Source organism: Lampris incognitus, chromosome 7 (genome assembly GCF_029633865.1).
Source record: "Lampris incognitus isolate fLamInc1 chromosome 7, fLamInc1.hap2, whole genome shotgun sequence".
NCBI lineage: Eukaryota > Metazoa > Chordata > Actinopteri > Lampriformes > Lampridae > Lampris > Lampris incognitus.
In genome coordinates this window covers 24,236,403-24,262,275 of record NC_079217.1, presented here as the reverse complement: position 1 = coordinate 24,262,275, position 25,873 = coordinate 24,236,403, and the positions used below count along the sequence as shown (strand labels likewise).

The 25,873-nt window shown below is 43.6% G+C and overlaps 2 protein-coding genes across 2 annotated transcripts; both read right to left on the bottom strand.

Annotated features, from left to right (window-relative positions):
• Positions 1-7,100: 7,100 nt before the first annotated feature.
• Positions 7,101-16,287, bottom strand: LOC130115205 (uncharacterized). Its single transcript, XM_056282823.1, has 11 exons — positions 16,087-16,287; positions 15,653-15,728; positions 15,389-15,559; positions 15,043-15,160; positions 14,747-14,838; positions 14,503-14,617; positions 14,193-14,297; positions 13,894-14,076; positions 13,585-13,746; positions 7,502-7,707; positions 7,101-7,222 (listed from the first exon to the last, which is right to left on the bottom strand). Exons 1-10 carry the CDS (start codon positions 16,143-16,145, stop codon positions 7,700-7,702), a joined length of 1,089 nt encoding a protein of 362 aa, XP_056138798.1. The 5' UTR covers positions 16,146-16,287; the 3' UTR covers positions 7,101-7,222; positions 7,502-7,699.
• A 4,082-nt stretch (positions 16,288-20,369) lies between these two features.
• Positions 20,370-25,862, bottom strand: cep57 (centrosomal protein 57). Its single transcript, XM_056283842.1, has 11 exons — positions 25,634-25,862; positions 24,901-25,084; positions 24,252-24,458; positions 24,031-24,161; positions 23,748-23,876; positions 23,569-23,646; positions 23,248-23,343; positions 22,685-22,765; positions 22,325-22,560; positions 22,058-22,202; positions 20,370-21,929 (listed from the first exon to the last, which is right to left on the bottom strand). Exons 1-11 carry the CDS (start codon positions 25,679-25,681, stop codon positions 21,738-21,740), a joined length of 1,527 nt encoding a protein of 508 aa, XP_056139817.1. The 5' UTR covers positions 25,682-25,862; the 3' UTR covers positions 20,370-21,737.
• Positions 25,863-25,873: the final 11 nt, after the last annotated feature.

Genomic DNA, 25,873 nt, shown 5'->3' with positions numbered 1-25,873 from the left:
TACAGGTGTTGTAACAGAGAATGTAAAATATGTTGGTGTTAGTGTGACAGTTCAAAGTCTTAGATAGCAAGCCAAAAAGAAAAGTACTAGATGTGCCACTGGTATTGATACTGATCGCTTCACTGAAAGTGAAATGAAATGCTTGATAAGCATTGTATTTCAATTAAATATGTCAAAGGATACAGTCTCAGTATTTTCCAACAATCAGGTATAATTACTGCCTGTGCAGAGAGGGGCAGCGGCGAGCTTGTTTACTTATTGATGCTGGAATACTGCACATGAATGCAGGTTAAGTGGACTTACAACCTGAGTAATGAAAGAAGAGAAAGGACTAGAAGAGACATGTAGCCCTGTCTTTTCTTTTTTCTTTTCTTTTTTTTTTTACAATCCATCTGTCTAAGTCTTGCTAATTTATTAAAAAGATAAACACATGCTGGTAATACCTGTCTCTCTTTCTTTAATCCCCCTCTCTCTGTCCGTCTGTAATTATACACGAGATTGATAGCCATTGTCTGAGTTTCTCCATCCAACCTCTGACTTCGCTTTTGTCCTCTCCTTCTAGCTAATCACCTTTTCTCTCACCCCTCCTCTCCACCGCTCTCTGTGAAGCCTATTTTGTGAACCAGAGAAAAGGAGGCGATTGGGTTTCCCTCCCGTACAGATGGGCTCATGTGTGCCGGTCTCCCTCCATGTGGCCTGGACTCTGGTGGGGTCAGGTTGCTCTGAGCCAACACCGCTCAGCCCGGCTCACACACAACACCACGCTTTCCACGGCGGGGAAAGACAAGATTCACATTTTCATCTTATTATCCTGAAGTGTACTGCAGGATAATAAGATGCTGATCTGTACAACCTCGCCATTCAAAAAAGTAGATGTCAGCTCTGCCCTGAATTCAGAAATGAAATTTGACAGACCTGTGTGCACTCCAAATGGAAAACAAACCATCTGCACATCTTGCATGCAGTAACCCAGTATTGCATGTCAAAGTCAGTGGCACCCAACATGACATGGGCAGTTTCAAATGCATAAGGGAACATGGAGATCCTCTTTCCTTATTGCATCTAGAAGAGACAGTGACACAGCATGGAACAAGTCAAGGAAATAACCATTTCTATATGCTGATGAACTTACATTTATTATCTCCAGAAACATCACATGTGAAACAGTGATAATAGGTCAATATTTAACAGCAAACCTGACGTTGAGGGTGTCGCTGATGGTCAGGTGTGTCTCACTTTTTGGTCAAGACAGGATGCTGCTTTTGACCATTTGAAGCTTATACATAACACTGTCGCACCAGCCGGGCTTTTAACATTAAGTCCTAGTTTATACGTTCACCGGTGGTCACTGATGGCCATGTTAATTCATCTACAACAGCTATGCATGCTATCCTGGCTGCCGAAGTCCCATTCACAGAGCATGCATATGAGTAATTACCTGTAATTTTTTCTTTTGTATGTCCTGGGCCTTTATTTGGTGTTTATTGCAGGGATTTGTTCTGTTCTTTGTATCAAACACCTTTTTAAGTCTCATGGGGGTTTTTGTTTTCTGAGAATGTCTGTCATCACTGGGCCTACTGCATGACCCTTGTCTATATCCAACATGCACATGCAAGACAAGACCACACGTTTAGTACAACAGAACCCCCCCCCCCACACACACACACACACACATATTTTGGACTGTTTTGAAAGACGTGAACACGTAACTTGCGGCATGGCCTCGCCTGTGAATCTATTTTCATCCTTGTTTTCCTCGTTTTTACAACATTTTCATGTATTCCCACCAGAGCTGAACGACAGCCTCAAAATGTCTGGGTTATCTTTCATCTGTAGTATCACTTTGGTCCATACTCAAAGACCAAATTTAATTATTTTAGGAGGAGGATATGAACAGAGATGAGATCACGAGGAGGGGTGAACGAGCGTCCTACTCTCAAACATGCAAATCACTCGTCTCTCTAATGTTTCATGAGCTTAATCACTATGGCATGCTGCTGTTTGTGCTGTAGGGCAAAACAAGCAGTTGCCAAAATCACTTCACAAAAGCAGTGAACATATATGGGCCAGTTACTACCCAGCCCTCCGCGTTTCTATGCCATGTGCACATTTCATTTCCGACCCCTGGTTAGTTTTCCTGAAACTGAACCCTGCAACCAATTAATAAAACATCCATGGTGTGCTGGTGGCTCATCACCTGAGAGCCTTTTCAGCTGTATAAGCGGTGAAAGGTGACATAATCTCACTGAGAACAAGATCTGGACTGAGATTGAGGTACCCACCGACGAAGACAGGAGCACTGCAGTTGTTGTGTGGGACTGGGCAACATGTTAAAACCCCAGCAGAAGCAGCAGTGTGTCATACCCGGGTCTCCGCCAGTGTATGGGAAGCCGTGGTACTGGCAGCGGAACAGGAGCTCCATGGAGAGCACCAGGAGTCTGGCGCAGGTCATCATGGAGATGCGTGACGAGATCAAGAAACTGGACACCAAGAACCGGACGCTGCATGGAGAAATGGACCAGCAGTCATTTGGGACTCTGCCAGTGGAACCAAGCCCCGTGTCTCCCACAGCAGAAGTGCAGAGAGACTCGGGGGAGAAGCTGTCTGTCCACCTGAGGAGGAACGTGTCTGCGCCGGCTCTGGAGGGACCATACAAAGGTAGGCAGAGGGACATAGGCCACATTTAACACTTGTGTTCTGATTGGGTCAAAATTATAAGTTTTAAATTTTTACTAAAAGAGGAGGATTTTTTTTTTAAAGCTAAATGTGATATAATTGCTCCTTGACTTCATTTCCCTCAAAAACCAAAAGGCACTTTCATGTGGCCATTCAGAGATAAATAACAACTTTTAACCATAAATATTATTAATATTGCTGATAATTGAGATGAAGATGTATTGCTATAAAATCAAAACAGGTGGCTGGGGTCAATGAGACTGATGAGCAGTACATCCATTTCTACTGAGTGAGCAGGACATAAGGGTTAATTGTCTATAACAGCAGTATAAATCCATGTGCCACAGAGGGCCATGTGTACGCTGGTTTACTTTTCGACCCTTCAACACTTCACTGGCTGATTTCACCATGTCTTCAACCAGACAGATGAGGAGTAGTCAGTGAAATCAGCTGCTGAGTTGAACCTGCATACACATGGCTCTCTGCTGCACATGGTTGCGTATCACTGGCCTGTAGCAATGCTCAGTTATTAATTTCAAATCATATTTTACAGAGAACACTGTCATGACTGTCCGGAGATACTCAATATCCTCCAATCTGCCTGGTGTGACCAGAGATGAGGGGAGGACTGAGCGGACTAGGGAAATTGAGTCAGGATGGGGAAGACTATCACATGAGGCCCAACATGGGACCAGCCTTTTCGGGAATTCTGTCAGAGGCGAAATGGGAAAAATCACCAACAGGCGTACTCTACAGGAATACATGCACAGGAACAGGTGCTGACAGGCGTATTATTCTAATTTGCTTGACAGAAATGTGTATTCGCAACCTATCTTTGAGGCAGTTTACACCCAGTTTACTTTCAGATTGACTGGCAAAGCTTTAGATAAAATGTATTTCAAGAAGTTAAAGCTTTGTTTTGTGTATTATGAGCTATGTAAACATGGAAAACATGGGTTAGGACAGAATTTTGGGTTATGGTGTGTGGAAGAAATTTTCCTACAGCAAAATACATTCTGTAAGTCAGTACTAGTACAGGGACAATATATGTTCGCTTTAATCTTACAATTCCGTGCAAGGGAGACCAGTGGCATGGTCCTGATGGACTGGCTCCCTGAATGTAAAGGAACAACTCAATTTTATACAGTGAATACCAATCTGCATAGGGTGTAAATTAAATTCACAGGGTTGAATAATTTCATTCACAATAGCATGATAGACTTACTGGTTCCCACAGCAATGTGAAAATGATGTAAATGAATGTACAGTAAATTCCTGGGACAAAAGGCCGGTATCGTTAGCATGTAGAAAGGGCGATGCTCTCACATAGTGAGACGAGAAGAATCCTGCAGGGAGCAAAATTACTCCCTGCAGGATTCACTTGATAATTTTATCAAGTGACAGATACCATAATAGGCCCATAGTCAGTAAGCACCAATGTACAGAGGTGCTCAGGACTTGGCGCCATCCTGTCTGAAGGAAAGCCCATGATTTTAATGAAGTTGATAAAATAAACTTCCATGGGGCGTCCGGGTGGCATGGCGATCTATTCCGTTGCCTACCAACATGGGGATCGCCAGTTCGAATCCCCGTGTTATTTCTGGCTTGTTCGTGCATCCCTACAGACACAATTGGCTGTGTCTGCGGGTGAGAAGCCGGATGTGGGTATGTGTCCTGGTTGCTGCACAAGGGCATCCTCTGGTCAGTTGGGGTGCCTGTTCGGGGGGGGGGCCGGCCGGAGGGAATAGCATGATCCTCCCACATGCTACATCCAGCCTGATGAAACTCCTCACTGTCAGGTGAAAAGAAGCGGCTGGCGACTCCACATGTATCGGAGGAGACATGTGGTAGTCTTCAGCCCTCCCGGGATGCAGCAACCGGGATGGCTTGGAAGAGTGGGGTAAATGGCCAAGTACAATTGGGGGGAAAAGGGGGGGGGTAAATAAAAATATAATATTATATATATTATTGCTTAACCGCCTTAGTAGCTGATGAGTGTGTGGCGCACGAAACAGGCTTGTACTACTACTATGAATTAAAGTTTTTTTCCTAAAGTGATCTTTATATATATATACTTCCACATTGGCATTATAATGTTGCATAGAAAGGTAATCGTTAAGTAAATTAATCAATGCTAAGGCCAAAGTGAGGCCTAATCATTTTTGTCATTTCAACTTCCAGGGCCAAAGTAAAGACTGTAACCTTTCTTCTACCAGTGGATGATATTTACACCAACCGACCAGCCCTTACTAAAGACCAGGAGGATTTCAAAACGCCTGAACTGGATTCAATAGCTGAGACGGACTCTTGATCACACAGCAATGGCTTTTGAAGACATGACAAGTTGCCACAGACCAAGAGGTGGCTGTGGATCAAGCTCCTGTGGCCCACAGTACTTTGTTTATGTCAAGAAATAGGTTAGCTTCTTTCACTAGGTCAGTGCCGAATGTGTCAGCCAGTAGACTGATTTATATCACCTGACCACGCAAACACTGACTCTGGTTACAGTATGGTTTCCACCGAGTCATGGCAATCCAGGCACGGTTGACAGTGATAAGACACCGGGCCCTCTTCTGTGAGGATCAGATGTCTGGACTCCTTTGCCAGCCTGGGGTGTCATTTTGGAGCCTCAACACATACACACACACACACACACACACACACACACACACACACACACACACACACACACACACACACACACACACACACACACACGCGGCATCTCTTTTACATTAGTGATCATAGTCCTAGAGAGTAATATCAGTTTCATAATTTATTCATCTTTGTGTCTTGTGTCATTTGCACAACAAAATAGGGGAGTAAAGAATATGTGCTTATATGTGAGAACTGTTTTAAGATAGCATCCACAAGGAGTATATTTCTTCTGCATTTGTCTTAATGCAGCATTTTTTTCCCCAAATAATCTGTAGGATTCATAACGATGTGGAATTGAAGAAGACTGTTATGAGATAGTATTTAAGTAAACTGCAAACACAGGAGAGTTGGACTGGATCTGCTATTTATAAATGAATAAACTCAGAAAGAAGACCGCAACGGAAAGGGAGTCACCCGGAGATCCTCTCTGAGCTTGAGAGCTGCTCAGTTCCTCTTTAATACACTGGACAGAAACATCATTATGGAAAAATACAGAAACTTTAATGTCCAAACATCCTTTGCCCTTGTGCCTATCAGGGCCTGGTCCCTCCCCGAGCATCTGATCTCATTCATCCTTGACTACAGTAGGGAGTCTATGCTGTGAAACTAAGGACCATTGTTCATCATACCTCTGAATGCGTGGTCGTAACTTTTGTCCTTGCAAATGTCCTGTCTGCAATATCATATGTTTATGATTTCTGATCACCTTTTTCCAGCTGGAATATCTAAGATGCCTGAAAGCTTTGTGAAGACGATGTGTTTGGACTATGTGATAGTCACAAGATTTTATTGAAATGGTCAATAAGCATAACTTACGAAATATTTTGGCATATTCCTTTGAAATTCATTTGATATCACTATTGAACAGCAGCCTAGTCCGTATCATTGAATTCTAGATGTTAAGCATTCCAAACAGAATACATAATCATGCAAAGGGGCTTTAGGTAACACCATCACATCATATCAATGTACAGATTAGAAACGGTGGGTTATACATACATTGGAAATTCAAATTACTGTATTTACTTAATGTGCTGGGGAGTGTGATCAGAAGCCACTGAAGTACTATATTATGATGGATACAAGAGAGCTACTTATACACGTTTATAGTGTACACATTTCCGCTTTAACATGATGTTTGACCTGTTACATGCAAAACAAATACTAAAGACATGTAGAAATAATGACTACTTTCCTATAAGATCAATTTAGTCAGGGCTTACCCTGATGTTAGATGCATGCAGCATGGACTTTACTTTTTCCCTTTGGGTGCAACATGCAACTGTGAGCAGGCTTAGTTTAAGGGACTCCAAGTAGATGTCTTATTATATTGGTGATGCTCAGTGGCAATGCCAGACATAGGATAAATGAGGTGTTGCTTGGTCCATAGCTAGTCACCATCCAAATAAAGAGTAACTGGTGATGTTGGATTAACAGGTATAGTTTGGAACTCAAATGGTCAACCAGCCAGTCAGTCAGTGGTCCGTGATCTCTTTCCAGCTCACAGGACCACACAGAACCTGGTTTGAGTATGTTTATTCTGACTGGTGGAGAAACGAGGCTCAGAACCAGCAGTGATACCTTGCCGTGCCCTGCTGTCCTCACATCTGATCACCATCATCAACATATCTAACTGTTGCTCCTTACATTTTACTTGTGATTGGCCAAAATGTCTCATCTGTATTTCCGCTGAGTGTTTTTAATATGTCTAGAGTGCCGTCATCTGACCGATTATCTGTATGGAGACTTCCGTAACTCTCCGAATCCTGGGGCTTCAGAGCAGGTCCAGGCTGAGGAACAGGGATACGGGGAGATGTTTGGGCCTCACTTATGCTGTCTCCATATTTCATAGGGACCAGAAGAAGGTCAATTTCTTGCTGCATTTTGACTATTATGGCAGAGGAGGGAAAGTGGGAAGGAGAGAGAACAGACGGGTAAGACATGCTAGTCATGGCTAGGACATGACACCTACTATACTTTCAGCAGGGCACATTAAGACCAAAGACATTGGAGAAAGAAAAGACACTCACTGCCTACTCTATATATGCATCATCTGACCAATCACAAAACTGATTACCAATGGGAAGTCCATGCTCACTCAGCTACAGCACATATGGTAAATCACTAGACGAAGAAATAGTGGGATTAATCAAAGACAACAACCCACCTGGTCCTTCTGGTCTATGTAGACTTGGCTGGTGGCTAACCTGGCTACACTGATATCCAGAGCTTCCCTCGATGACTGAAAGACCGATAATCTGCTGTTTGCTGACTCCTAGGTTCCTCTCAAGGAAGTAAGTGGTCATCCTTCCCTTCCCTTTCACCTCAATCTCTCCCCTCTCCTGAAGAACAAAACTTTTATCCCTCAGAGCCCTAAGAGAGTAGGTAAGGACATACAAAGCGATTCATTTGAAAGATGACTGGTAATTTGATGCATGCAAAGTTGCACATTGGATTGTGTATGTGTGCATGTACTTTAATGCTCGGGAGTGTGTGTGCCCACAGGTAGACACTGGAGCTCAGATAGATCTTGTTTGGCAGGCTGTGACTCTCCATGTGTGAGGTTGTATTTACAGTATCTCCAAATAGACAGTAGCGAGGCATCTCCTGCCAGACCATACCTGCCAGCAGAGGACCACTGTAGCGTGTTCAGCAGGAGCTCTGCGCCCAGCCTGCAGCTGAGACGCAGCACAGCGCAGCGGTCTGCAGGCTGCAGTGACACTATGGGTGGCTTTGTTCACTAAGATAGGTACATCTAACAAAAAATAGCTCTGTGTTTCGGTATACGGTTAACATAAACCAGTTCACATTAGATTTGGATTATTAAAAAGATTTGGGTTATATATTCAGTTTTATCACGTTTTCACTCAGTTCTTTGCAGATTTGCATTGGGAATGCAGTGGTTTACAGGCACCAAAGAGTTTCAGGGGAGGCATGGGAAAAAAAGCAAAGGAAATACAAGAAAAGGTCTGAACCCAGCAGGAAGTGCAGAAAGTATGACGATGTATATTTAAAGTAGGGGTTTTCTTGGACCAGGCCGGTCGATGCTCCAAGCAATCCATGGTAAGATAAAAAAAAGAGTGAAAAATGTGTATTTTTCCCAGAGTGTTTTTCAAACTTTACTTAACAGGTCAGGTTTATTATCCCTATGCTGTTGGGAGGCAGCATCGTGCACCAATGGGTGGGGTACATTTTCATGTTCTCCGTTCTGTGAAAAGGTGACAGACGTGTTCAATTTTCTTTTTCCTTTCTTTCTTTTTTTTTTTTAACTTCAGAAACATGACATTTACATTTCATGGCATGGCCTGGCGACCTGTCTAGGGTGTCTTCCCGCCTGCCACCCGGTGACTGCTGGAATAGGCTCCAGAAATCCCGTGACCCTGAGAGCAGCATAAGCGGTTCAGATAATGGATGGATGGATGGACATTCCATAGACGCTTTTGTCCAAAGCGACATACATCTGTGAGGTAGTTGGCTTGTATAGCACTAGGAGTCTAAAACACAGACTCTTACTGGAGACTTGCATTTCCATCCATCCATTATCTTGACCGCTTATCCTGCTCTCAGGAATGCTGGAGCCTATTCCAGCAGTCATTGGGCGGCAGGCAGGGAGACACCCTGGACAGGCCGCCAGGCCATCACAGGGCCCACACACACACACACACACACACACACACACACACCCATTCATTCCTATAGGGACAATTTAGTACGGCCAATTCACCTGACTTACATGTCTTTGGACTGTGGGAGGAAACTGGAGCCCCCGGAGGAAAACCAGGCAGACACGGGGAGAACATGCACACTCCACACAGGATGACCCAGGATGACCCACCAAGGCTGGACTACCCCGGGGCTCGAACCCAGACTTGCATTTGTAACCTTTATGTTCTTGTCACGATTCCAAAGCAGAAACAACATCCACGCAGATACGTTGGGTTCAGGCGACAAATGTCCCGTTTATTATTGTCTGTCAAGATAACAGCTGGTGAAGTTCGAGTTGAAATACTAGTACTCCAGCTCCGTCTTCGCCACAATCATTAAGGAAAGAGAATGACCACAGCAAAGACAGCCAACTCGAACCAACCAGTAATATCCAGGTTGTACCAGAAGGGGGCAACATTTTAACGCGACACAAAGAAATAAGAATTATCGCGTTAAACTTTATTCCCTTTGTAATATAAATGGAATATTTTGACGAACTTCATACAATTAAATGCAAGTATTTTTATTCCTGCTACATTCTCCCCTCTTGAATTCGGCAAAATATGTAAACTGTCACCATGTTAAAAAAAAAATATAAGAGAACTGCCATCTACGTCCCTTTAAGCACACATGTAACACTGAGATTGTCATACCCAATGCCTACCCTTGACATTCGGAGTCAATTTGTAAGCTGTTCCTCTAGAGAACTGAAGAGAGAGAGAGAGAGAGAGAGAGAGAGAGAGAGAGAGAGAGAGAGAGAGAGAGAGAGAGAGAGAGAGAGAGAGAGAGAGAGAGAGAGAGAGAGAGAGAGAGAGAGAAAGAGAAAGAGAGAGAGAGAGAGAGAGAGACTGCAAGTGCATGCCTTATCACTCACTCTACAATCATGACTAAATGAAGTGCCCCTTACACGTCAACACTACAATACCCTTAAGTCATTCCATCACTATGTATGTGTGCGGGATTGGCTCAAGTGTGTGTTAGTGTGCCCAAAAAGCTTATCTCTGTTTGACACTGACGACTGAAGTTGCCCACTTCTTTAACGTGTCTGTGTTTGTCAGTGTCTGAATGCCCATTGTCTGAATGAGACAGTTAACTGGCTTGATGATCCTCCAACTCTGGATCTGGCAGTAGCAAGACCTGGAATCCGCAAAAAGAAGTTCAACCCCATAATAATAATAATAATAACAGTAAGGGCCAGTAGACAGTCCTCCAACTGAGGGTTGAGACTGGTCTGCCTCCGAGAGTTGAGGACTGCTAGATTGCTCTTCATCAGAGAATAAATATCTGAGTTTCATCACCAGCCAGTCAGACTAGCTTGGTCTAGTCAGAAAGGCACGAACTGATGAAGCCTCTTGGATGAGAGGCGAAACGTCTTCAAGGATGTATAACCAAGTCCAGTTGCACTTGATTCAATTCCTTCGGATAACCATGACCTGGATGAATGAGAACATTCACAGACTCTTCATCAGAGAGTTCCTCAACAGATATGGCTTCTGCAATGTCGAGGGTACAGCAGCCCACTTCATTTTCAGCATTTTCCGTAGCTTGGCCACCCTGTGCCTCAGAGTCACGCTCATGTACACACATCACGTCCTCAGATATACTGGAGTCTTCTGACAGCACACTCAAAGCATCACTCTCATCATGAGTTTCACACTCCAGGGTCAGGAAGCTGACACCCAATAGGAGGCTGCGGTGGACCACTTTCAGCTGACCAGTCTCTGGGTGTTTGATCTTATAAATATGCGTCTTTGGGTTACAATCAACCACAGCATAGATAACGCTGTCCCATTTGTCTGCAAGCTTTCAGCAACCACGCTCACCCTTATTAGCTTTGAGTACTCTCTCACCAAAGCCAATCCTGGTCCCCTTTGCCCTCCTGTTGTAGCCCTCTGTCTGATGGCTTTGTTCTTTAGCAGAGTGAGTCTTGGCAAGGGCAACTGCCTCTTTTAAATCAGTCTGCAGTGACTCTGTGAACTTGGAGTAAGGCACCTCTTCCCTCTCGCGCAGGGCACTCCTGAAGACCACATCCACGAGTAGACTGGGAACTCTTCCAAACATGAGGTAGAAGGGTGGGAAGCCAGTGGTTTCATGTGCAGTGCAGTTATACCTGAAGGTGAGAGTGTGAAGCGTCTGAGGCCAGCACTGTTTTGAAAGTGGAGGTAGAGCCCTCAACATACTTCGCAGAGTTCTATTGAAGCGCTCAGTGGTTCCATTGCCCATGGGATGATATGCTGTCGTGTGGGACTTCTGAGCACCAGAGATCTGCAGAAGGTGGCTGATCAGTTCACTCTCAAAGGAGGCTCCTTGATCCGAATGGATGCTGTAGCGAATTCGGGGGGGCAGTCTGGGAACCGCCACAGCCGGGACGCGAACCCGTGTCTCCCGCTCCGCAAGCGACAACGTTAACCAGTTGACTAAAGGGTCCGACCCATTAGCCAAGGACTAACGTGTCTACTTATCCATGCATGTTACACTACCCCCCTCCTTCGGGAAGCGTGTCCCCGTGCTTAAGCATGTTGCAACCGTGTATCACACGTTTTCGTTACATACTTATGAATTGAATCAAAAAAAATTGGATTACATTTCGTAACTATATACAAAAATATTGTATCTATATAATGAACGTCTACTGGGTTGTAGGTTTTCACTATGCCTATTGCATAATCATCGCTCAAGGTATTACCAGATTTTTCAGCCTTTGATCATAACTCTTAGGTTTTTCATTGACCCCTCACCTACTGCATGGTCTTGTTTGCCTAGTTGCAATCAACGTGAGTTGATTCTGCTGATTCCTATAGACCCTTTTCCTAGTAGCCCTTTAAACATGTATACCAGGGTAAACACGAATGGCCCTGTTCTATTTAGGGTAATTCATACAATCATTCTGAATCCTAAGACTTGAGAGTGTCACCTTTCAAATGAGCCCAACATCATGACTGTAGCCTAAAAGTATGAGGGAACAGTGCTCCTTTTATTATGGGTATGTCGTTTCAGGAAAAAACGTTAGAAAGGGGTGATTGTTAATCAGTTACACAAACCCTACTATGACACGTCAAAATGGCTGCTGGGGAAAGGGTCCATTGTCGTTCAATAGGGTTGGTTGTCCTAATAAGCATCCACAATAATCTGAGTAAAAATAAACATTCAGAACTATTAGAAAACCCAGTTCGAAAACGTCTCATTTTGCTGTTCAGACAATTTCTCAAGACTAAGTGGGCGTGGTCGATTAGGTTTTGATTGACAGCTCCCTGTTCCAATGGTTACACACAACAATGGCAGCTAATTTTCATGTTGTCCAGCCCTATAGAGACAGAGCGCATTCAAGTCCCGCTCCCACCGGAGGGTAAAACAGTATTATCGGTCCATTGATTCTTTATTGTGTGAGGTGCCTCCCTTCTCTTCCATCTGCTAGAAAGCAACATCACATTGTCTAAAAGTTTATGTGTATATAAACTAGCCTATACCAGGAGGATAAAGAACCCGCCACTAAGTTTGTATAATCCGCCAAACCGAAAAACTGAGCCTTTCAAAAAGACAAAAGTGGATACCACCAGGCACAGTGCAACGCTGAGGAACAACAGCTTTGCCAAATCGTGTAGCCTAAATGTGTTGTCAAAACGTGTAGCCTAAATGGGTTGTTAAAACGTGTAGCCTAAATGGGTTGTTAAAACGTGTAGTCTAAATGGGTTGTTAAAACGTGTAGCCTAAATGGGTTGTTAAAACGCAGCCGTTTGGCAAACCCCATCTGTTTTTGGCTGAAATTTTCGAACTGGTCTTGAGGGAAATGTGCGCTGTATATGCGGCTGCCGTTTCTGGCAACACCACCGCGGCTCACCAAAAACGTGGTCCATTGTTTCTCCACCAGTTGGGAAATAAAAGAATGACACGTCACCGATAGATGTGCACCCGGGGACAGCACAAAGAGGCATGACGGGGAGCGGGAGATAGAAAAGGTTAGAAAGACTCAGACTCGTCACTTTTTTTTCAAGCAACAAGCCAGTCAGTGTCGGGGGCGGGACAACTGTCGTGAATTTGTTCATAATTGGTTGGATTTATGACGCCATAAATTGTGACCATAACCCCGCCCATTTCAACCCTACTGAAACAAACATTACAAAATCAAAAATGACAATATTACGGATTCGGATTGAAACTAATTTCTAATACTTCGAGATGCTTATTATTATGTACATAGGACCCTCAATTACATAATTAGAAGGATATTGTGGATCTGGGTTGCCAGGGGCTTTAAATTCTAGAAGACCACATTCTGTTAACAAAACCATTTGGCATCTCTTTCACCCATTGGCTGAGCTACCTTCCACTTCTGAAAGTCTTCGAATAAGAAGACATCGCAGTCCTTCACTTCCCTCTGCTGACATTCAAAACAAGACAATACACAAGCCTATAGTAAGGATTCTGATAGTATGTAACATCTAATCAAATGCCTGCTGATTTGTGTTGCAAAAACATTTTTGGTGGGATGGCAGTAACATGAATGGAAAACAAAGTTTTTTTGGGGGGGGGGGGGTTTCAACATACTCTCACTTATAATCTTGGTCCTGAGGGCCGAGGCCAGGTTTCGCAACAAAGTGCAGTGTTGGGCCATCTCCAAAACCAGGATGCTCCTCTCCTCTTGCAGCCGTGTGGTCAGCATCTGCTGGTCATGCACTCGTCTCTTGGTGCTGGTGTTCACTGATGATCCTGTAAGTTATACAAAAGATCCCCTATTGACTTGCTAAATGTCACTTTATGATGCATGATCAGGGCATAGTTCAGTAACTTATATTCTATATAATTATACCCTGGGTCTCAAAACACACACATTTGAGCATCTCAAAAGGCACGTACCACTGCTGTGCACCTCCCATGGCCATATGTGTGACACAGTGTGTCCAGCCAGCGACCTCTCGACCACTGCCACATCGATCTGCATCTCTGACACCAGCCTGTTGTATTCAGCAATCTGTTCGAAGAGATGCCGCTTGTCTTTTGCCAAATTCTTGCGCAGGTGGTGACGAAGCTTGTTGCTGTCTAACAAGACAAAAGTAGCACAAAAACAACTGACAATGTAGTGAATGGGTAAGTGATCATGTACATGTATTGTCCATTACATATGATACAAATATATACTTAAAATTTTACCATACCATTTTGACGGTAGAGGCTCTGTTTTCTGTAGTGAAGGCTCAGATGAAGCCCCCCAATGGACTGTTGTTGCAGGGATCGTTGATCACTGGCGGCATCTGTTGTCTCTACAGAATTGGGAAATAGTAAAGGAATACAAGATATAGATATTTAATCTAACAAAATCATTTAATCGCACACCTACTTCACAGTTTGTATATGTATTGCACTACTTTTTCAGCATTCAATAACAGCTACTTCTGAAAGTACAGATATAAATGTAAAAAAAGGACAAAAAGAGATGGGAGAGATATGATTTCCTGTCATCCTTACCCCCAGCCCATTCCTGAATATCCGTGACCCACGGCAGTGCCATCTCCTCTGAGCAATGGACCTCTTCTCTGAGCTCTAGAAGTCTTGCTGCCTCCTCCACAGCTCTTTGACAAGTCTGAAAGACAGAAATATTTTCAGCATCAATTTCAAGTCAGGTATAGTGACGAAAATCTGCTTCACGCATGTGGGTTTAACCAGATACACAAACACATAATGATACAACAAACATGAATACAGGACATACCTTCACATATCTTGTGGAGAGGGCCTTGTGGAGATTGTCCCCCTTGTGCCTGTTCCATTCCATTGCATGGACAGTCAGCATGTCCACAGGGGCTGTTGGAAGTAGATGATGTCATTATGGACCGCAAATTATAGAACAATGTGAGAAAATGACACACTTCAGGATAGATACAATGCCACTTTTTTAACAGAAAATTAGAAAACGAAGTGAGAGTGAGTACAGTAAGGTACAGTTGAAGAGAGTAGAGTTGAGATGAGTAGGGATAGGGTGCTGGAAAAGTGCTGAAAGTGACCAACCTGCTTTGGACATGTATTTCGTTGTCAGAGCACAACGGGAGAGGTAGCTGTTCACCTGCTCAACCTCTTCACCAGCCGTTGTGCCCGCTCCCTCCTGATTCCTGCCACTTAATTTAAACTGTTAAAGGAGACAACGAATGTAGTCAGGAAGCTGGATTGAGCAAAAGTACCAGTGGCCCTGCCTTTGGTCATGAAACACCCGGAGAACCCTGCCCCTGCCACTGACAATGGACTGAACACTGATATTAGCAGCAGTGCATGAAAATTGACATGGAATCTTGAGCTGAATCTCAATATCGTTTCTTTATAAAACAATACATAATAAATTGAAAAAATTAAAATATACCTCACACTTTGTGGCAGGAGCCTTGGCATGCATGATGCTGAGGAATGGCCTCATCTGCAAGAGCCCCTGGAGTGGTGGAAGGGCAGCCCCTACCTTTTGGAGGTATGGCCAGTACTTGCAGGTGACATCCATGGCACAGAATTTGACATTTGCTGTGGCCTGAATTTCTCTCTGAAGATACAGAGGGTAGGCGAAAATTTCACATATTTAGGCCTTTCAAGAGGTAGCCATGGCGACACACAGCTACCTCAATGCCCTCCTCACCAAGTTTACTGGCCCTCCATGAGGTTTCCCTGGCTGCTGCCCACTGCGAAGCACCGCATGTTGCTTTGCCTTGCATCTGTGAGAACAGTGCATTAACAGAAACATTTGAAACACAGGTACTACAGCATCATTAACATTCCTTTCACTTAATACCCATTGGTATCGGGAGTAGCTGAATAGCCCTTTAGTATGTGGTGAGTACATACAGTAACAACATGATTAATGTATACTTGGCTGGTGTAAGCCTTACGCTTTTCACTGCAGTCCTAATGGTGTCAACAAAAGCTGACAACTCACTGTCCTTGGCAAGAAACAGCCCTTCAAAAAAGGCAGTGTTTTCGAAGCGAATGAAAAAAAACCCCATAACATCAGTAAACCATTCCCATTGTCCTAAAGACCAAATTCAACAAAAAGACCACAACCAAAAGACACACCCGCTGGATCGTTTAAAGCAGTAAAGCTTCCGGTTTCCATCAGCTGCCACAGCCACCATTTCTGGGGTACAGGTGGGGCAGGTGAACGGGGTCGCACAGAAGAGCTGGTCCTCCTCAAACGAGCAATAGCTGAACTCCAGGAAGCTCCGCTGAAGTGCATCCCCATTGATTTGCCCTGACTGAAGTGTACATAATTATGAACATATGGGTATTGTCTATTTAAGAATACAATAATAATTAGGAAGACATTTGTTCTATTACACTTACTCTTCCAGCACGGCAAGTGCGATGTTCCAGCAACTTTGCAAAAGCTTGCTTGGAAAAGCCAGGTGAAATGATCTTCAGGTCTTGGAATGAGTGGAGGAGGTCAATAGTGTACAGGGTCTGGGAATGTGAAGAGGCTGGCCAGTAACCACTCTTGATTAGACCTTTAAGATCCGGGGTCCAGCGTTGCAGGCAGATATTGCACACATGAACAGGCATGTGCAAGTCGAACCGTCCTGATGATACATTTAAACAATTTAGACAATGACATGTCATTATGCTAACAGATATGAAATATAAAAGGACAACTCTTTTCTGTTTATGGTGATAAGGATGACTTCTCTGCCTGGAGACATAGTGACGTCAGCAACATCACAGGAGCATAGCTTTGGTGTGCGCACTGTGGGTAAAATGGAAGCTGACAGAAAATAAAATAGAAACATGTTATTTGCATAACAGACAGAATAGAAACATGTATATTTTAACGTCATACTCTCTCACAGAAATAACTACCAATCAAATTTTGAGAACGCAAGATAATGCCTTAATAGTGAGTGAGTAAAAAACGTAGAATATGTACCTTGCTTGTGTGGGATGTAGTGTCCAGTTTCCCCTTTAGTATAGCATGTGGATGGTGGGATGGCCTTGAGGAAGCCATCCACCACGCTGTCTCTGTTGTGGAGTAGCCATCTTTTATGGCGCAACACATCACAGGCCTCACACAACCACTCCTCGGGAAGGCAGTCTCTGCACCTATGCAAAGAAAAACAGATAATTATTTCATAAGCAAATAAGACGTGCCATATATTTTCAACATTGCATTTGGTTGGAATAATTGGAGTAAGATTGAGCCATGTCCTTTTGTTAGGACATGTCCTTCCATATTTATTCAGCCTATGATAAAAGTGTGTAAACTAAACTTACAAAAACTGACAGAGAGCTGCAGACATCTGACTCCAATCTTATAACATCAGCCTGATGGCAGATAGAGCACAACTCCCGGCCAACAGCCTCAGTTGCCAGTAAGTATTGCAGGTGGTCTGGCCGAGCTTCCTTCCACTGTTCTTGGGCTGTCAGCTGACGCAAGGACCAAGATGAGGAGCTTTGCAGAGGCACAGCAGGCACATCAGTACAGAATGACCCAGAAGTCATTGACAGCCTCTCCATGTTTCGGTCTATGAAGGAAATGCAAAAGCATGTTGAATATGTTAAAGGTGCAATAGAGAACTTGTAATCTCTACTTCCATTTGAGTGCTCAAAAGCCATAAAGGGTTGTTGAAAATCGAACAATACCATGCCTGTATATGAATAATTATGTCTGATCATTTGCAAGTTACAATACATCAAAACTAAGGATTACTTGGATCAACAGGGTGAATGACAAAATTTTTATCTGTAGATGCAGTATTACAGACCAAGTGAAACATGTCTATGGTGCAATGAATGAATGGTGGCAGGGTGCTTTACTGAGATATAACCCCAAATAGTATAGCATCCTATACCATGGCCAATTGATACCCTTTGTGGCATCTTTAAGATTTCAGCATGATGCGATCTATGTGTACAATCTTACCAAATTCTTCTTGAGCAAACGCTCTTGGCTGGGAATTCCCTGCAGCAGTCGTGGCCTGGGAGTCCTCCGTACCAGGGCATGTGACTGTAAAACAAGACATGCAAGAATAGAAAGAGATTAGGAGAACCCTAACATGTTTTTAAGGTTAAGGCAAAGTAGCAACAATCTATTCACATGTTCATTACACTACAAATGACAACGCTCAACAACAGCTTGACAACACTGTTAGTCCCATGCTTTGCGTTGATTGGCTAATCATTAGAACCCGCAGGGTTTCCCCACACATAGTAAATACTTTGCAGGCCGCCCAAATATATTCATGGCTGCCAACGTATCGAAAAGTATCAAATCTAGCAATAGCAGAGTCTGATCCTACCCCACCCCTGCTACCACCACAAGTATATTTCAATCATGTGGGAAACACTGATCCTGTGATCATTTTGTAGTCAGAGAAGCAGTGACATGAATGATAAGTTACATAGTAAATCAATGAGACTTATTAATTTCAAATTTGTTTAGGAGTTACCAGCAGTTGAGGCTCGACGCCGTCCTCCACATCTCCCTCTTGGCTTGCTTCATCATGCATGGTCCCTTTTTATCGGCTGAGTGACCTTTCTTTGCACATTCTGTGTGACAATTCTTGTAAGACTGAAATTTTAAAAAGTGACGAAGGAACTGTATAGAAACTGAAAATGTAAATCCACACAAATTGCTATTAAAACACTAACCCTGGCTTCAGTTGGGACAGCATCGTGCTTCACATGGAGTGCTATGCCCCTCCCCTCCTGGTAGGCCTCGTCCAGTAAGTGCTCATCCACGTCTTCAGCATAATCAATTTCATGCCTCAGAGCAAGTCCAATGCGCCTCCCCTCCTGGTAGGTCTCAGTACAACATGTTTCCAGTCAAGACAGCTTCGTTGTTGAAAGCATGTCTAATGCGCATTCCATAAGTGTGGTCGCGGATGTGGTCCATGTTGGAAGCCATCGATGAGATAGACAAGAGCGTGAGAGAAGGATAGCAAGAGTGTGAGAGACTGACAGACAGACAAGAGAGTGAGAGACTGACAGATAAGAGAGTGAGAGACTGACAGATAGACAGAAGAGTGAGAGAGAAGGATGGATGGATGGATGGATGGATGGGTGGACGGACGGACAGACAGAATGACAGACAGAGGTTGGCTCTTAAAAGAGCCTTTGGGTTTAATGATATTGAGGGATCCAAGGGTGGGGCAAAAACAATGACTGGAGCTGCAAAGAAAAGGAAAAGAGGGGTGAATACTACATTGCCACATACAGTAACACTCATGCAATGTTGTCTGTGTTTGGAGGTTAGAAGAAACCCATCTTCTCCGACCGGTCGAGCTACAGTATGCCGGTGATCCGAGTTGGCTAATGCAGCTATGAGCTAGCTTGCTAGCAACTCGTGGCGAAACTTGGGCTCATTTCATGCTATTGCTATGTACAAGCTATAAGGACTGTTAGTCAACTAGGTTAGCAAGTCAGTTACACGAAATTGTTGTTTTAGCCAGAAAAGGTTATTTGTGAGGCTCTCCAAAAAAATAGCACCCCCCTCTGGAACGCATTAGCTCTGCGAACTCAACCGTTTTCATTACATACTTGCTAATTTTTCATAAGTATGTAACGAAAACGTGTGATACTGGGTTGGCATATCAGCTCCTTCACGCCTCTGGGCGCATACGCTTCCAATGGCCTTAAGGTCTCGCTATCCCACTTCTGACACCAATGTAGCGAATTGGGGGGGGGGGCACACTCAGGAGCACCGCCACAGCCGGGACGCGAACCCGTGTCTCCCGCTCCGCAAGCGACAACGTTAACCAGTCGACTAAAGGGTCCGACCCATTAGCCAAGGGCCAACATGTCTACTTATCCATGCACTTTACAATATGTTGCGGGAAGCCATAGTAACAAAATAAATTGTCCCATAACTTCTGAGCAACCGTCCTGGCTGTCTGATTGGGACACCGGAATGCATGAGCGAGCTTTGTAAAGTGGTCTGTAATCATCAACATATCTACGGTCTTGTTATTGGAGTCCTCTGCTGACCATAAATCAATACACGCAAGCTCTAGGGGAGCAGCGGTCTTTATGCGCTCCAAAACAGCACACCCCTCGGGCTCAGGGGTCTTTGCCACCACACAGTGAATGCAGGCCTTTACATGGTCCCTCACATCTCTCTCCATGTCAATCCAGTGAAACCGCACAGTTCGGATATTTATTCCATTTTTATTTTTGCCATTATTTTTTGCTCCTTGATTTTTTAATGCCTAAACTGTAAAACAAATTGCCCTATTGAGGACATTAATCTATTATCTTTCATTCAGCAGACATCTCCAGTGTGTTCTGGTGTTCACATGCCTGCCACAGTCGTTACTGAAATGTATTCTAGATGAAGAAGAAATACAACAAAATGCAAATACATAGGAACATGGATGGTTTTATTTTTCAAAACCAATTAGTTACCGCTCAAAGACAGTCTACCATGATTGTCAAAACTACTGGACATGTGCTCCATGTTAGTGGTTTGGGGAATCTGGATGAGCACAGCACTGAAAGGCACCATAGATCCATATATGCTTTTGCAACACTGCAAACAATACACACACACTGATGTCAATATTACACACTTGCAGAATTAAGGCTTCTTTATATTTTCCTCAACTTTTCAATGGCAATATTGTCAGACTCACACCAAGACGTTTTACGAGGACCCCCTGGTGAGATGCAATTCTCAGACCTCCACCCTAATGTTTCCAAATGATTAAATCCTCATGTCTCAAGAGTCCCTTAATCCATGATAACTATCCTCCCGTCATATAGAGTGCACCTGTTGACACAGATTCAGAGGGAGGAAAACAAGCCGATATGGCAGCAATTAAGAATTAAGCAATCAATGATATCTACATACTTCTTATGCCTGTTGACCCAAATAAAGGATGCCATTGCTAACAAGTGGTCGTGGGAATGCTGACATCTGCTGACATCTAAAAAACAAAAACAAAAAAAAGCACCTGTGATTTTCTAAAGCATTATTCTAATATTTTCATGACTTTTAATTCCCATTACTGAGACTTTATTGTTTTTATTGAAGAATTTCTAGCATCTGGGCGAGTAACGAATAGCTATGCTATAAACCTCCCATGCCATCTGCTGGTAGTATGTTTAAACGGCACATAACAGTCTGGATAACCATCTTAATCCAAGAAGATAGTTCTGATAAAATACAGTTTTTGCAGTGATATCAGTAAACAGTTAATCACTCACTTTCTAATACCCTCCTGTTTCGTTACACAACTCTTAATAGCCATGCAGTCATCTGAAATGAAGATTACTAACTCAGCTACAAGCTGACACTGTTGATCAAAGGCACTCTGGGCAACAGAACAATCATTTGATCTGGTTCAAAATTTGCCATATGTTTTCATATGTTACAGTACTGACAGTCCAGTTGCACTCAATTCAATTCCTTTGGATAACCATGACCTGGATGAATGAGAACATTCACAGACATACTGACAATCCCCGTATCATCAAAGGGAGATATGTTGTTGAACTTGTGTGGTTTTGAAACTCATTGCAGCAGCTAGCAGTGTTATAGTAGTTATATTCATCTGTAGTACTCATACAATGACCAACTGTCAGTGGAGGCATTGAGATTGACATGAAGTCCATAATGATGCTTACAGAATGCATTTAGCACTATTCACTGGTGCCACACAGAAGGTAAAATAAATACATATAATAGGAAGAAAGCACTAATGAAATAATTTGCCTTATTTTAGTTAACCAATTGAATTTTAGGTCCGCAAAGAGCTCTGCAGAGTTTTCATTTCTCTCAGCAGCCTCAGATTGCTCTTGCTGCGCTCCCCTGGTCCCAATTTGACGGCTCTAGCAGAGCGGCCTCGAGTTGTCACTGTGGCAGTCCCCTTCAGCCCACCTCTACTGGTTCGCTTGTGGTTACTACTGGCCTCCTTCCACAACTTCTTCATCTGGAGTGGAGCAGAGGGTGGGAGGGAGTGAAGCAGAAGATGAGAGGGATTGGGGAAAACACAAAGCTCTATATATTATAGTGGAAGCTTGCATGAAATGGACTACGTGTGTTTAGCTGAACACATACCTGTGTTTTGTGTTTGTATAACTTGCCAATCTGCTCTCCTTTCTGCTCCATTTTCAGCAGCAGCCTCTCTTGCGTTCTATGAATGTCTCTCCTCTCGTGTTCCGACACACTGCCCTCCAATTGCCTCACCAACTCATCTTGCCCCCTGCAACACAGGCATGAACACACACACACACAATGTAGTGACAATGTAGTGAATAACATCAGAAACTTTTTATTTATAAATACCTCTTAAAAGTCACATCTGATCAGCACAGACACACTCACAGGCTCATGAGTTGAAGTTCCTCCTGCAGTGCCTGTAACAGGTCTGAAAGCTCCTCCCCACTGGGGGAAGAGGAGCAGGAAGAAGAACTACTGTCTGAGCGCCTGTGACTGGCTGCCCGGGAGCTGCTGGGATTGTGAGAGAGGACACGGCTGTTACATAGCTGGGGCTGGTGCTGCTTCAGGAGAGACAGAACTGACTGCACATTGGCTCTGACTGAGTGGCTGCAGCCCACTGACTGGGGGCCAGGTGAAAAAGGGAAAGAGAGAGAGAAAAAGATTTTGGGATACTGAGGTGCAGTATTGATGAATGCATACTATGACATATCAGCTACGAAACCAGAGGTGTGCACTTGACCATACCGTTCCAGCAACAAAGGGCACATCTCTGAGCCTCAGCCTGTAATGTGGCTGTGTGTGAGAGGACTGCTGTTGGAAAGGTTTCTAAAGAAGAGGAGAGGAGAGACACACACACATATTTTAAAAATTAACAGACAGACAGATACACAGTTTTGGTCGAGTAAGATAAATCATCACACCAGATTTAAAAACACACTTTTACATTCAGCAACATAATGAATCTCACACACACACACACACACACACACACACACACACACACACACAAGTGAGACAAAGGACATAGATAGGGAGATAAAGAGAGAAGACTACAAAAAAAGGAAAATTGAAAAAATAGTATCAAATACTCATCAAGAGGTCCAAGTTGAATTTGTACTTAAAATTCATCCGGTCCTGATTAAACACGACACCTCTTGATGTAGTGAAATTGTTCAAGGAGGTACCCGATTGCAGCTGTCTAGTCATGTTAGTTCACACACTGATTGAAACAGGTTTTGTGGAAAAAAAGTAATCTCATGTCCTCAAATAGGAGTCAAACAGTCAAGTTCTCATGGGAAAGTTTTTACTTTAGAAGTGGGCCTCCTCTCTTTGGACCGCCTCCTGTGTGGACGGGGTGGCACTGACTGCAGCAGTATCCTGTTGGCCTCCAAACCTGTCTGTAACTGAAGAGAACAGAAGACAGAAAAGTAGCAACCCTTTTTACTGTGCGCTTGTTTGCATACATAGTTTGAGTTATATTTCGAAACCTGACGAAAAGCAAAATGAAGGGGTTAAAAAGGAATTCAAGTGTCATTATAAATTGAAATCTGTTAGTGAGTATAAGTTATAAGAAAACTCAGTAACAAAATATTGTGTGTGTGTGTATGTGTGCGTGCATGCGCATCTACCTGATTGGCTTTATCCTGGACCAGTTTTCTCTGGTGCTCCTCCTCCTGTAGCTTCAGCTCTAACTCACGAATCTTCCTCTGATAAGCAGAAATAATCATCAAGGTCACTTCAGTGGTAAAGGTTAGCATTAGTTATCAAACCTTTTAGTCATAAAATTTGGGAACGTGTTTTTGTGTACCTCTGCGTTGTTCTGTGTGTTTGTCAGCCTCAGGTATTCCTGCTCCAGTCGTTCCAGCTTCTCCATCTGGGCACGCTCTGACACTGAGTCAAGTGCTTGGTTAGCTGCCCTTGTTGTCTCCATGGAAACCTGACAATATAAGTAAAATGTATATAACATACTCACCCCCAAATGACAATATTGCCTGAAAAATACTGATTTTTTTTTAAATGTTTTTATGGCCTTTGTATTTTTGAGGAGGGCAAGTGTATTATGGTCGTGCAGTACAGCTTATGAAACCCACTGAGTAAACCTGATGTTTGAGCAAGCTGGTCCTGTCTGCCTTGGCATGGAGCACCATCCTTTTCATGTGATCAAGCTGTCTCTCCAGCTGCACACAGCGAGACTCTGCAGCGGCTAGCTGGGTGATCAAAGCTGTGGAGGAACACAATAGTAGAAAGAAAAATATAGCGAGAAATAATTTCACGACAGACAAATTTGATAAACTAAGAATGCCACAATCACCTTGGTTGCAGTCAGGATAGGCGCCGGTCTCTCTTATCATATCTCTCTCAAAGTGTGTGTCTGAAAGTCCATGTGTAACTTTCTCCTTTCGCAGCTGTCTGTGGGATGTGTATTTCTCCAAAGTATGCAGACTAAGCTCTTCCTGCCCTCTCTCCAACTCCAACCTCCTGATCTTTTCTTGGAGGTTTCTCAGGGCAGATAAAATTGCTAGGCATACACACATACACAAGCAAACAAAACACATTTATGAATGAAAGACTAGGAGTAAAAATGCAGTACACGTGTGATTTAATGATAGACAGGGAAGGATCCTTGAAGCAGGGATGGGCACTCGGTTGAACAATGAAGAAATAGGGTGCGGCAGATGAGTCAAAGGATTGCGTCACAGTTTAGAGCGGCAGAGTGAAACAAGAGAAGACACAGCTTAACCCATTCCAGGCAATGAGGCATCATGTTGCATATGCTGTTGCTATGGAGCTCTGATACACATCGCTACCGGGATGCGAGATGTGTGTGTGTGTGTGTGTGTGTGTGTGTGAGTGAGTGAGTGAGTGAGTGAGTGAGTGAGTGTGTGTGTATGTGTGTGTGTGTTTGTGTGTGCGCGCGCGCGCAGAGACAACAATACGAACAGGCACACATACGCAGTTACCTGTGCTGCTGGTCTCTGGGAAAGCTTTGCTGGGTGATGAGAGTCCCATTGTGTGATGAGTGTGTCTCTGGGATGTGGGCTCCTTGATCGGAGTGATGAAAGGACAGAGAGCTGGATACTCTTTATAAGATGGTAGTGATAGACTTTCGGACATTACTCCAGTGGCGGGTGCCAGACACAGTTCCTGTGGAGACCAACAACTAAATGTAGAACAACATCCATAACACCATAGTTTGACACTGACAAATAGTGCATGTCTCCCTCCACCCCCGTCTGTATGGACTAACGCAGGCTGTTTAACTTTCACCCCCCCCCCCAAAAAACCCCCAAAATGCACAACGATTGAGAAAAGCATTCACTGGAACATTAGCGTGCTGCACAACACATCTCAGATCCAGTCCGAGTCTCTTGACTGTTAGTCGTGACTTAAACACAGCGAAATAACTCAGTCCAGATGATGGACTAAAATCGATCGGAACTTTTCTAACTTCTCAAAGCGAATGCAATAATCAGCCACGCATATACATTCATTGACAGTCTATGCCTGTTTTCGTTCAAGCAACCATTGATCATACATTAAATATGCAAAAAAGTGCCCAGAGTTGTTGTCATAGATAAAGCTACTTGTAGCTATAGCAGCTTTTCGGGCTATCTGATTAAATACTAGTGAGTTAACTTTTCACCCTGACCCTAACTACAGAAGACAACGGTGTACTCCAATTAGAGACGCTACCTTCTCCCGCGAAACGTCAACGGCGGGTGTTTTTGACAGCGTCTCCATTGAATTGTCGATTATGAGTAAGAATACTGTTGAGCCAGGAATACTTTATCTCAACGAGAACCACCTCATTTAATACCACCTGACAGCCGAACTACATTTTGACGAGCACTATTAGCGTAAACAATGTACGAAGAGCATTTATTTGGTCAGCGAAAGAAGCCGGGGGGGTTTCCGTTACAGTACGAATAATGT